The sequence below is a fragment of the Macaca fascicularis genome, chromosome 7 (genome assembly GCF_037993035.2).
Source record: "Macaca fascicularis isolate 582-1 chromosome 7, T2T-MFA8v1.1".
NCBI classification, from domain to species: Eukaryota; Metazoa; Chordata; class Mammalia; order Primates; family Cercopithecidae; genus Macaca; species Macaca fascicularis.
In genome coordinates, this window is record NC_088381.1 from 18,586,870 (window position 1) to 18,600,311 (window position 13,442).

The 13,442-nt window shown below is 51.3% G+C and overlaps 1 protein-coding gene across 5 annotated transcripts in view; it reads right to left on the bottom strand.

The window, feature by feature from the left end:
• PLA2G4E (phospholipase A2 group IVE) overlaps nt 1-13,442 on the bottom strand; it is a 64,044-nt gene that overhangs the window by 13,136 nt on the left and 37,466 nt on the right. For 4 of the 5 annotated variants that reach the window (XM_005559276.5, XM_045395337.2, XM_073995586.1 and 1 more), the window contains exons 3-12: nt 12,600-12,736; nt 10,849-10,980; nt 9,842-9,882; nt 7,422-7,464; nt 5,885-5,948; nt 4,831-5,009; nt 4,640-4,726; nt 4,247-4,284; nt 1,918-2,053; nt 214-350 (exon numbers count right to left, since the gene is read on the bottom strand). In XM_005559276.5, coding sequence (XP_005559333.3) covers nt 214-350; nt 1,918-2,053; nt 4,247-4,284; nt 4,640-4,726; nt 4,831-5,009; nt 5,885-5,948; nt 7,422-7,464; nt 9,842-9,882; nt 10,849-10,980; nt 12,600-12,736 — 994 coding nt within the window. The other variant, XM_073995588.1, reaches the window with a different exon arrangement.

A 13,442-nucleotide genomic window follows, 5' to 3' on the forward strand; every position in this document is an offset into this window, starting at 1 on the left:
AGCTGTTGTCATCCCCACTGTGAAGATACAAGGCCACACACACTGCATGGTCAAGCTGCATGCCCAAGGCCACACCGCTGCACCTGGGGTACTTCCCAGGCTTCAGGAGTAACTCTGTCTTTGGGCGGCGGGGAGGAGCTTCACCTGAGACCCCAGGCCAGCCTGTTTGCAGCTTGCTTTGGGCTCCACAGACAGTGGCTCACGTCTCCTTACCAGGTGGCCCCTGACAGGCCAGTGATGTAGCTGGCACAGTCCAGGAGGTTCAGCTTCTGTAGCCCCAGCAGGTGGCCATACATGGAGGTCATGGATCTTGTTCCACCCCCAGTGGCCATGATGGCTATCAGCGGCACCTGGGGTGACACAGAGGCAGGTGGTTGGGGAAGGCTCCAGAGGCAAAGCTTGGGAGAAGACACAGAATGACAGCAGCTTCGAACAATGGAGGAGGCAGAGCTGGCTACAGAGGGCAGGGAGTGCAGCGCTGAGCCACCTGACACCTGCCTTTCCACGGAGCAGTGGGTCTAGAAACAGACCTCAGCTCCACACACAGTGGTTGGTGTCAGTGAAGGACTCGGAAGCCTAACACAGGCTTGGTAAATCACAGAAAGCTGTGGCTAGCAGAGTTCTTAGCACTGTTAGTCCAGCCCTCAGTTAACAGGTGATAAAACTGGGGTCCGAGGGGAGTGGGCAGCTTGTTCAAGAACTCTACTAATGTGCGATCCCACAATGGGAGAAACCAACATCTTCTGTAGCTGGATCTGATGTAGGCACCAGGCCTGGCACATGGCGCCTGCTCAGCAGGAACTGTATGGCAAGGCCAAGAGTCAATGGACTGGTGATGTGGGAAGGAGCAGGGTTGCCAGCTCTGGGTCGACAGAGGTTTAAGAGACCCCTGGAATGTTTCCCTAAAGGTAGGGCCAGGCACAGTAGCTCATGCTTGCAATCCTAGCACTTCGGTGGGCTGAGGTGGGCAGATTGCTTAAGCCCAGGAGTTTAAGACCAGCCTGGGCAACATGGGGAAACTCCATCTCTACAAAAATTACAGAAATTAGCCCAGCGTCGTGGCTTGTTCCTGGAGTCCCAGCTACTTGGGAGGCTGAGGTAGGAGGATTGCTTGAGCCTGGGAGGTGGAGGCTGCAGTGAGCTGTGATGGTGCCACTGCACTCCAGCCTGGGCAACAGAGCAAGACTCTATCTCAAGGAGGAGAAAAAAAAAAGGAGGGAGAAAGGGGCTCTTTTTCGAGACTTACTCCATCTGTTTTCATTTGAGTGGGGGCTGTAAGAGCCTTCCATTGGCTAAAGCACTATGTCCTCCTCGGGCACCCTGCCAGGTCTCTGTCCTCACCTCGGGTCAGCCTCATTAGGCAGGCGCTTGGAGGGCTTGCCTGCTGCCCAGGGATTGTGGGCCTTGGTCCACACAAGGGAGGCAACAGAGGGCTGTGACAGAGGCCCACCGTCTGCCCCTGCAGGAAGAAGGGGCTGACCCTTGGAGTACAAGTTGTTTGTCTCCAGCTTCCTAGCGCTGTTATTTCTGGGGGTGTCTACCTGTGCAGGTTTGAGAGGAGAGACAACAGGGGAAAGAAGGACCTAAGGCCTTTTGGGTGGAGGTGTGGGGTGCAGGAGGTGGTACAGCTTAAAATGTTTTCCTGGCTGGGGTGAGGAGGGCATTTTGTCCCTGGGCAAGGCCCCTTTAGCCACCGCAGGGGCTCTGTCCTCTCTCTCTCCATTTTGCTCTCCCCTTCTCTTGTGAATATAAAACGGAATCACTTCCAGCACAGCTCTCACCAGGACGCCTGTACCTCAGCAGTAAAAGCATCCACGGAGGTGACGCCTGGGGCAGGGCAGGGCCTGGGTTGGCTGGCAGGGCGTGGTGCTGGAAGGACCAGCTGGGCGCAGGCTGGCCACACCCCTGATTACCCACCTCATCCTCCTGCAGGTCCGCCTCCAACTGCAGCACCTGCTTCAGGGCCTTGGCCACCACCACCTTCCGCTTCTGCAGAAACTCCAGCTCTGCTGGGCACAGGCTGAAGCCCAGCCGCACGTCCAGCATCTCAGGGCTGGAGGGAGAGAGGACTCTGTAGTGGGCCTGCAGCCTCTATCTCCACTGGAGTAGACACAGCTTTAGGGTCCACTGGACCTAGGCTCAAAGCCTACTTCTGCCAGGGACCACTTCTGCGACCGTGGGTCTCCACTTTCTCATCTGTAAAGTGGGGCGAATCGTGCTGAACTCTCAGCACTGTCTTCAGCACTTAAAGAGATAACAAATGCGAAGCCCCCAAAGCCTTAGCCGGCACCATGCGAGCTGCTACTCAACAAAAGATAACCATTGGCACTGGGTTAGGGACACTTTGAGTCCTCTGTCTCCTCGGCCACATCTGGAAGGTCCAGAAAGTCTTCCCCCAGGTGGCTTCTCTAGCCTAGGACCAGGCATGGGTGACAAGAGGCTCTGAGATCATTTTGCCAAATCCCTCTGAACAAGGCCCCACGGTATGGACTCCCTGTTCCTATGGAGCTCACATTCTTCAATGAGCTCTTCCTGTTCCTAGAATAACAATTCTGCTGTGTGTGTGTGCAACTGACAAAAACCGTCACATCCCTGATCTCACTGTGTCACCTCACAGGTCTGCAGGCAGGTGGGGCAGGAGCCTCTGTGACATGCCCAATGCTTGTGTTCTTTTTTTTAATCACATCCCTGCCCCAAACAAGTCCAGGCTCCTGGCCTGGCATCCAAGACCCTGCCTGACCTTTCCAAGCTCACCTGAAACTACCCTTGAAGCTTCTGGGTCAGGTCCCAGAGCCCCCGCCTTCACCAGAAGCGTCCTCCCTTTGCCCACCTCCAGCCTGTGCATCCTCCGAGGCCCAGCTCCCCAGTGACTCCAGATGAATGTACCTTGACCATTTGCAACTGAGCCTTGGCTCACTAACAAAGCCACATTTCCTTGAAGGCAGGGCCTGGGAGATTTCCATCATGTCTCCTCTTTGTCTAGCACAGGGCTACAGACACAGCTGTTAGAAAATAATTCTTTCTTTGGCCTCAACAGGGAATGAATAATAATACAACAACCATAATAACAATAACATTAGTTGACATTTGCTGAGCATCCCACTTGCCAGATGGATTACTGAGTACTTCGCATGTGCTGTCTAGCTGGATCCTCAGAGCAACCCAGTGATGCATAGGATCCTTGTTATTCTCCCAATGTACAGATGAGGAAAACGGAGACTCAGTAAGGGTAAAGAGCTTTTCCAAGGGCAAATAACTAATCAAACTGTAAATAGAAATCATGGCCACTTGATTTCTGACAGTCAAGATTTCGGAAAACAATGTTGTTTTCAGGAGATGGTGCTGAGACAACTGGATATCCACATGCCAAAGAACGAGGTTGAGCCCCTCTTTTACACTGTATAGATTAATTACCTAAAAATTGATCATAGACCTAAATATGAAAGCTAAAACTAAACAAGTCTTAGAAAAAAACATGGGAATACATTTTCAGGACCTTGGTCGGGCGCGATGGTGCGCACTTGTAATCCCAGCACTTTGGGAAGCCGAGGAGGGTGGATCACTTGAGGTCAGGAGTTCAAGACCAGCCTGGCCAATACGGCAAAACCTCATCTCTACTGAAAATACAAAAATTAGCCAGGTGTAGAGGTGCGCACCTGTAATCCCAGCTACTGGGGAGGCTGAGGCAGGAGAATCGCTTAACCCAGGAGGCGGAGGTTGCAGTGAGCCAAGATCGCACCACTGCACTCTAGCCTGGGTGACAGTGAGATTCCATCTCAAAATAAAATAAAATAAAATAAAATAAATAAAAATTTCAGGACATTGGATTAGGCAATGATTTCTGGTTTCTGAGATATGACACCAAAAGCACAAGTGACAAGATAAAAAAAAAAATTTCATCAAAAGTAAAGTCCTTTGTGCTTCAAAGGACACCACCAAGAATGTGAAAAGATAAGCCATAGAACAAGAGGAAATGTTTACAAATCATATATCTGACAAGGGATTTGTATCTGGCATATGTCAAACACTCTTACAACTTAACAATATAAACACAAATAACCCACATAAAAAGTGGGCAAAAGATCTGAATAGAAATGTCTCCAAAGAAGATATGCCAATCAGCCCATGGAAAGATGTTCAACATCTTCAGCCGTAGGGGAGATGCAAATCAAAACACAGTGAGATGCCACTGCACACCCACTAGTATGAATGAGTGAGGGGCACAGACAGAATGTGAGTACTGTACCAGGGTGTAGACTTCATGTGTAATTCATAACTCTCGCCCTGGGGAGGGAAAGATGAAAAGCTTGTCAGAGGTGACAATTCAGAGCCAAGTGACCCCAGATCCACACTGTCACCCAGACCCCATTCAGCACACACATGTACACACAGGCACCCCATCCCTGCTTCTCTGTTCTGGACACGATCTCCCCACCATCTTCAACTCAGCCTCCATACACTCTTTGGACCACACTGTAGCTCATCAGTCTCCTGCCTCACAAGACTCCTCCATCCTGCCCGAGGGAGACCCTCACAAGCCACCTTCCCTCTTGTGCCCTCCCCAGGCTCTCCCCATCTCCCTGCCACGGGAGCTCCAGGGAAAGTAACTCAAGGGCCCTTCCCAGACCCAGGCACTCACCACAGGCAGGGTCATCACCTGACCATCGGAAAGGCAGTCGAGGGGCTGGCTGACGGGGCCGTTCTTGTGAGAGCCGCAGCAGCAAAGCTGGAGGGATGGGCGGGTTCTGTGAGAGGGGCTGGGGGGGCTCCTCTGGCACCCCCCACTTGCCCCAGTCCCCCACACCTTCCCCAGTGTCGGCCGCCTTGTACCCCACAGCTCCAGTGACTCTTGGGTACTTCCACGTGCACCTGGGACTGGAAGTACTTGGGGTAGTGGAAGCAGGCAGAGGTTTGGAAGCAGGCAGAGGTTGGACAGCAGGGTTCCAAGCAGGGCCGGACACGCTGGGTGTTCTGAAAGGACTCGCTCACCATCACCAGAAGGTCCTTCACTGGGAGAGAGGACAAGAGGGTGAGACCCCAGGAGCCTCTCACTCCCCACCCGCAACTTGGTCCAGCAAAAAGCCTATCTGGAGGTGTCCAGGAAGAGTTTAGAATCACCTGGGGCACTGGTTCAAATTCCCCAGAGACTGTCAATCTAGAGGGTAGGGCAGGGCCCAGGAACCTGCATTTTAATGAGGTTTATGAGGATGTGGACAAATGTAGTCCCCAGAAAACCCTTTGAGATGCTGAGAAGGTCCTCAGGACCAGTCCTTGGCTCAGCTTTGCCAGAAGATGCCCCAAAGTAACCTGCCCACTGCTGAGGAGGCAGGCCCTCAGCACACTGCCAGTTTTGAGGTAGATTCCTCTTCTATCCTCCCTCCTTCCCTCATGTCTGGTAGCCTTGCATGGGCAACACGGGGCTGGGGGGTGGGGAGCAGGGTGGGGGTACGGTATTCGTGGATCTCTTAGGTCTCTGCCAGCTCTAAAGTGCTAGGACCGTTTGTGAGCTGTGATCTGCCTAGAGGAAGGGACATAGTTAGAGGGGCCTTGGGCATCGGGTGCTGACCACCTCACTGACCCAGGCACTCTGAGGTCCTGACAGGGCACGGCACAGCAAGCATGGACAGAGGGGCCAGCACTGGGACCCCAGACCCGGGACATTCCAAGGTTATGTGGGTGCTTGGGAGAACGTGCCCTTTACAGAGCAGGCTGGGAGGCCAGGGCTCGTGACCCCTGGGGGTGAGATGATTCTGAGGAGTTGTGGCCAAGCTTTTGATCACCCCGAGCCCAGGAAAGCCCCAGACCAGGCGGAGTCTGATGCTCATGGGCTTTGGATGCAGCTCCCCCTTGTCCCCCAGTAGGCAGAAAAGGCAGAACAGCTCACTTTTCTCCCTCTTCCTCCGCCTCCTGGATTGTGCATGAACCTCCAGGCAGGAGACTTGTCGAGACTGTAAAACACAAGGGAGGGTCACTGAGTGTCTGAGCACCAGCCACCTCCTTGCTCTTCCAGGCTGAAGGGAGAGGAAGGACCAGAGGATAAATTCAGCACTGGTCTGGCTGGGCTGATGCTGGAGAATGCAGAGTGTGTTGACCACGTTTTCTGAACCCAGTCAAGGCATGCCATCTCACTCAGAGGTAGGACACTTGACCATGAAGCTGTTCTAGGACTATGAAGCTGTTCTAGGACCATGAAACTGTGACCCACGGTCACAGTTTACTAGGGGTCAGGTGCTCAGCTGCAGGTCAGGGATCTGACCTGAGGGAATGTTCAACTCTGAGCTTTCAAAGTGAGAGCTTCCAATAAAACAGCCTTGTCAAGGTGCTGAGGCAGACCATACTCCTTTGCCACACATTCCCAGACTCTTCTTTTTGAGGGAGAGGTCTCCTTGGACCCTGAGGCACTGGATGCATTTAATTAAAATAGCTGTACCAACAGCTAAAATATGAATTTTTGTTTTTGACACAGGGTCTCACTCTGTCACCCAGGCTGGAGTGCAGTGGCATAATCACAGCTCACTGCAGCCTCGACCTCCTGGGCTAAAGCAATCCTCCCACCTCAGCCTCCTGAGTAGCTGGGACTATAGACACATGTTACCATGCCTGGCTAATTTTTGTATTTTTTTATAGGGATAGAGTCTCACTATGTTACTCAGACTTGTTCTGAACTCCTGGGCTCAAGTGATCCCCCCACCTCGGCCTCTCAAAGTACTGGGATTATAGGCATAAGCCACCGTGACTGGCTATGAAACAATTTTTAATACAGAAATTGTGCTTGTAGGCCAGGCATGGTGGCTCACACCTGTAATCCCAGCACTTTGGGAGGCTGAGGCGGGCAGATTGCTTGAGCTCAGGAGTTTGAAACCAGCCTGGGCAACATGTCAAAATTCCGTCTCTACAAAATAAAAATACAAAATACAAAATACAAAATAATAGCTGGGCATGGCAGTGTGCTTGAACCCAGGAGGCAGAGGTTGCGGTGATCTGAGTTCGCAGCACTGCATTTCAGCACTGGGTGACAGAGTGAGACCTTATCTCAAAAAAAAAAAAAAAAAAAAGGTAAATTGCGCTTGTAGAATGACTGGGGTCGTGGGGTACAGGACCAAGACTGAGTCTGAGAGGAGGCTGCACTTAGTGGGTTCTTTTATTGGGGAGGTTCTTAAGGGGAAGGGTCACTTTTGGGATATGGAGTGCCAGGCCAGCGTGATGTCCCAGCTACCTCTTCCCTCTGTACAGAAGCCCCAGCTCACGCCCCAGTGCTGCCTGTGCACCATTTGGCTGGCCTCGATTAGTCTAACTCCTGCAGAGGTCAGGATAGGACAGAGACCAAGCTGGGCCCAGTGTTTTCTCCCTTGGTCCTGTTCCCCTGAGAGCAGCAGCCAGCTGTGGCCTCTGGAGTGACAGGAACCCAGGAAGACAATTACCACCAGCACGCCATTGGTGACGAGGGTCTCAGGTGAAGAGGGACTGAAAAACAAAAGGAGAACTCCTGGTCAATTCTAGCATTCTTGACTGGTTTCTTCTAACGGTGACAAAGGGAATGAATAGGGTCAATAACAGAATATCAGAGCCTTCTTTGTTCTCATAAAAAATATTAGCTTCAGAAACCTTAGCCTTACAGGTTGTCAGGGAGGAAGCTGGCATACATTTGAAATAGAATGTCCAGGAAAAAAATAGATTTATAGGTTAGAAGAGTAGGAGAGTTCAATTTTTGTTTTTAAAGATAACTGTTTTTTATGTCCAACCAGATGCAAATGCATGGGGTTAGAAGAATAAATAGGTTGCAAGAAATGGCTGCAACCTGCCAGCTAGAGCAGACACAACAGTTTCCGTAGCAAAAATGATCCATTCTCCATTCTGTGCCTTATCGAACTTATGCATTTAACAGTCTGACCCAGCCGAGAGGGTGAATGTTAATTGCCCTTGTGTTATAAAGTTGAGAACATAAGCCTCCAAGATTTCAGTTAGCCTGGCAGGGTCCACAGCATCCCTTGTCAAAATTAAGCCCTAGGTGACTGTGTCTCCAGATCAACTTTTTTGTTGTTGTTGAGAAGGAGTCTCACTCTGTTGCCCAGGCTGGAGTGCGATGGCGCGGTCTGGGCTCACTGCAACCTCTACCTCCTGGGTTCAAGCAATTCTCCTGCCTTAGCCTCCTGAATAGCTGGGATTACAGGTGCGTGTCACCATGCCCAGCTAGTGTTTTGTATTTTAGTAGAGACAGGGTTTCACCAGAGCAACTCTTATTACCAAGTGTGCCACGTTTCATTTTGGAAGCCACTTTCTAATTCAACCCAGGAGCTTTCTCCGCCCTCTAAAAATCCTGTCAAATCAAGAATTGGAGGGGAGAGCTTTGATTTTCTTCAATGTGAAATACATAAAGTTGATCTTAATTTGCTAATCAGTTGTTGATGGGAAGTAAGTTCCCTCACATAGTTTGAAGATCCTCTAGGCAGAGGATTCTCCGAGTGGCAGCTGACGAACCCTCTTGTCCTGTCTCCCACCTGTCATCCTCCTTCTGTGCCTGGACTCATCACAAGTATGGGGGGCCCAGCCCTGCCAGGTGAAGAAGAAGGAAGAGTGCCCAGTTACAGGGCACTCTGCCCGGCCTGAGGCAGGATTTCTCCCTCCCTCCCTCCCTCCCTCCCTCCCTCCCTCCCTCCCTCCCTTCCTTCCTTCCTTCCTTCCTTCCTTCCTTCCTTCCTTCCTTCCTCCCTCCCTCCCTCCCTCCCTCCCTTCCTTCCCTCTTTGTTCTCTCTGTCCAGACCTCCAGTTCTCTGACTCCTCAGCACAGTCATATCTCCAGGATCCTGGGTCATTTTCCTAATTGAAAATGATTGAGGCTGGGCACAGTGGCTCACACCTGTAATCCCAGCACTTTGGGAGGCCAAGGCGGTCAGGAGTTCAAGACCAACATAGTGGAACCCCATCTCTACCAAAAATACAAAAATTAGCGTGGCATGGTGGTGCATGCCTGTAATTACAGCTGCTTGGGAGGTTGAGGGAGGAGAATCACTTGAATCTAGGAGGTGGAAGTTGCAGTAAGCTGAGATTGTGCCACTGTACTCCAGCCTGGATGACAGAGTGAAAAGAAAGAAAGAAAGAAAGAAAGAGAGAAAGAGTGAAAGAGAGAAAGAGAGAGAGAGAGAGAGAGAAAGAAAGAAAGAAAGAAAGAAAGAAAGAAAGAAAGAAAGAAAGAAAGAAAGAAAGAAAGAAAGAAAGAAAGAAAGAAAGAAAGAAAGAAAGGAGGGAGGGAGGGAGGGAGGGAGGGAGGGAGGGAAGGAGGGAGGAAGGGTGAAAGGGAGGGAGGGAGGGAGGAAGGAAGGCAAGCAGGCAAGAAAGAAGATTGGAAAGAACCCTGCAAGATGGGCCTGAGCCTCCCACTGACGTGGTTCCAGAGTTGGCTGCAGAGGGGGTGGCCTCTGCTTGTGGCCAGGGTTTGGGGTGTTTGTTCTAACAGTTCTGGTCAAGGAGGAGACCCCTGGGCTCTGACCTCTTTCTCAGCTGGGCCTCAACAAGGTCCCCATCGCCATGGTGGCAGGAAATCTTCCCAGAAGCCGCCCTTGGGAATGCAGGGGGCCTGGCAGGCTATCTGGCCAGAGTACTAGATCCTTAAAGCAATGCTGAGGGCAGGAGAACTGGGTAAGTGCGGTGGGGCCCAGGCTCCTACACTATGGAGAAGCTCACAGGTGATTCTGATGCACCGTGAAGAGTCAGGGTTAGTGCCAGGAGTGAGACTGGAAGAGGGTGGGGCAGCATAAAGGCTGACCTGACTCTGAAATGCTCATTCCCAGAAGCCACTTGATGGCCAGGACCTTGGTGGGCCCCGGGGCCCGGGCCCACTCACCTCTCCTCCAGCAGGAACTCCACCTCCAGCTCTTCCAGGCCCTGGTAGGGGAGGGAGAGAAGGCGGCTGTGAGTGGCGTCTGCACATCTCTGCTGACCAGAACCCTTTGCCTCCTGGAGAGCCCCTGTGGACCTGCCTCCGTCCTTCCCCCACGGCTGCCTACTGCCATGGAGTGCGCTTGTGGTCTCCTCTGCCAATCTCTGTCCCCAGGTCTTTGACATCAGGAGCATCACTGACAGCCCAGGGGAGGTCGAGGTATGGAGCTGACCCCCAGCCCCAGCATGTGCATTCCTCTGCCCCAGAACATCTCCTTTTTGTCACTTCCCTGGCTTCCCACTGCTCTTCTGCCTTCCCAAGGGGCTCAGTGCCTGTGGCAAGGGAGCGCTGAGATACGCCTTCAGAAAGCCCCTTCCTTCCTTCACTGAGTCCCTCACACCTCTTGCTGTGTAACTGGAGGCAAGCCAGGGCTAGGTGAGGGCAGGGATGCTAGTTCCCGAGGGGACCCAGTGCCTGGAACAGTGCCGGCCCCTCGCAGGCACTCAAGTGCTGGTTGAATGATTGAATGGACAGCATCCTGGGGGCTCCAGCTCCGGCTGTCTCTGATCTGCAGATTCGCCCGCCTTTACCCTCATCTGTCCTCTGTTCCTGGGGCCATCCCAGCAACGGGACTCTGAGGGAAGAAAAGGAGGGAAGGGAACCAAGGCTTACTGCATCTGTACTGTGTTCTATGAATACTGCTAGTTGCCTGAATTATGGTTTCTCATTTAAGTCCCACAACAACCTTCTGTGGTAGGTATTAGGATCACCATTTTGTAGATGAGGAAACAGAAACTTAGGAAGTTATTTTTACGGCATCACATCATAGTGAGTGACAGTGCTGGGATTTAAACCAGCAGCACCATCTTTTCTCAACTTGACTGTGTACACAGAGAAGACCCTGGGGAATCAGCACCAGCTCTGAGGTTTTTATGAGGCCGGAGTCTGAGGGCCGGGACCCCTGCACCCACCTGCGGGTTGAGTGGAAACTTCACGTGGGTTTTCTTTCGGAAACAGAGCTTGGTGAGGTCATAGAGAACTGTCAGGAGATGGTCATCTGGTGTCACTGTGTCTTCATCACAGACACTCAACTCTAGCACGTTCTAGGGGAGAAGGAAGGATGCCAGTCTGGTTACCACGGTTGCATTGACCCCTTCCCAGAACAAGGGGCCTGACCTCTGTCCTAGCAAGGAGGTAGGTCTGGGGGATGGGAGACAGCCCAGAAGTCCCTGCTTAGACGTGAGAGACATTTGTAGGGAAATGAATTAAGGAAGTAAAGTGTCTATTCCCTCCTTTTCAACTCCCTGAAGCCTTCTTGGCCTCTGCTCTCACTCTCCTACTAGAGAATTTTGCCTCTTTTATAAGCTTGGCAGAGACCTGTGAAGTATGGAAGGATTTCATTTCACCTGAGGGGAAGGATGGATGGGAAAGAGCAAGCAAGACCCCTGCCAAGATATAGAATCGGCCAGCACTGGGCCCCTGGGCGCTGAAGACAGCCCCTTTGTGCTAGAAAATCCAGATGGGGGAAGCTAACATCTACCACTCCAGGGAGTGATGTGGCAAAGCTTGTAGGGATTCTGATAATTGGTGGGGTTGGGGTGAGGTATATGAACTCTATCCTTTGACTCATCAGTCCCTGGTAATGTCTCATGGATGGTCCCAAAGCAGCTACCCTGTCATCTGGCTGAACTCTGAGGTCAATGTTCTCAGGTGACATGGACTAATCTCCAAGGCCTCTTGATCCAAGGATCCTGGGAGAGGCGGGTTGAGGCTGCCTCTTAAATACATCTAGTGGACATAAGGTGGTTCTGTAGGTTCCCAACTGGATGTGATTGTTGATCTTGTAATTACTAGAAACCCAAGTATGTCCCAGAACCAACCCAGCAGCTCCACAATCCAAAGGAAGCTCAAATTCTGATTTCAAGATGGCAGACTGAACCCACATCCAAATCCTCCTCCCTTACCAAACTCACATATATGATAGAAAAGATATTTACAAAATAGTAAGTATAAAGCCCTTCTTAAAAACAAAAAGGATACATCACGTAACAAAAATAAATAAGTATCCTTAAAACATGGAGGCAGTAAGGTGGAGCTGTCAAGCCTCAAGCACCTCCATACTGGGGCTGATGCCACTATGATGAGGCCAAATTTGTCTTAAGGGATCTCTTCTGAGGCTGTCACAACTCAGGATGCTCAAAGGATAATTATCCCGTGGGAGATGTGAACTCAACTTAGAGTCATCATATATCTGAAGACCAATCCTATGAAACAACTCAACAAATAAAAGAATACACACCCAAAGAAATGGAAATAATAAAGCAATATGAAAATAATTTAAGAGGCAGAGAACCCTCTGGCTGGAATTAGACTGGCCTCAGACCTAGTGAATAGAATGGTTCTTCCACTCTGTGTATTCCCCTGCTTGGAGAAGACTCTGGAAACACAAAGTTTTGGATTAAGAGACACCTAGTTTCAGCAACAATTAGGACAACAGAGACCAGGAGAAAAAGCTAGAAAGATAAATAGACTCAGAGAGGGGCAAACATGAGACAAGCAGAAGGAAGTGGTAGGTAAGTGGGAAGACAGGTTTGTAGGACAAGAAGTAGGCAGAAAGAGAAACAAAGAGGCATAAGAACACAGAGGCAAAGAGAAGGACAAGTGGGCGAGAGGGGAGTAGAAATGCAGACGGGGCAGACAGGTGCAGTCCTCCATGTCTCACCTTCACTTGGCTCTGGATCTGGAAATTGAAGCTTTCATTCCACTCTGGGTTTGGGCAGTTGGAGATGGTCCTTGTCCTCAGCTTCTTCTGAGAGGCGGTGGGCAGCCAGAGGCTCACAAAACAGTCTGTCTGGCTCACTGTCCGAGAAAGATAAATGGAACCAATCCAGGTTCAGAGAGAACATGTGGAGTCAAAAGGGAGCTTCAGGCAAGCCTCTTTTAGAGCCAGGCCCCATCTCAGCTCCAGTTCCTCTCCTCACTCATGGGTCTAACTTTCCAGAGACCCAGATCCCCAAGAAGTCACAGACTGCAGGCTATGGATCTCACAGAGAGCGACCCAGTCCCACTGGCCATTCTCATAGACACAGATGGCCTCCGGCTCTTATTAGAAGCACCCTTGTCTCTGAGCAAACACGTGCTGGTTTGGGACAAGGTATGGTCACACAGTTTTCCCTCTGCCAAGGTAAGATCTGGAAGACCAGCCCCCAAGGGTCTGGATTACTTCTTGTCTTAGCCCAGGGACCAGGAAAACCAAAGTAGGGCCAAGCGCTCCCTCTGGGCTGCGGAGAAGTGAGGTTGAGAAGGAACAGTCTTTCGTGAGTCGGTCAAGAAGAAGGGCCCCAGTGGGCAAGGGCTTGAGTGAAACTAGCTATTCAGCAAGATTGAGGAGCAGGAACTCCCATCTCCATATGGCTTAATGCCTCCACTGCATCCAGCCAGGCTCTTCATACCTACCCTGATCTACAGCGTGAGGTTATGGCCCAAGAAACCCTCCCCTCTGTGGCCACGTACTTCTTTTTCATTCTAAATGAACAACCCAAGGGTGATGTTGCTGGATATGCTC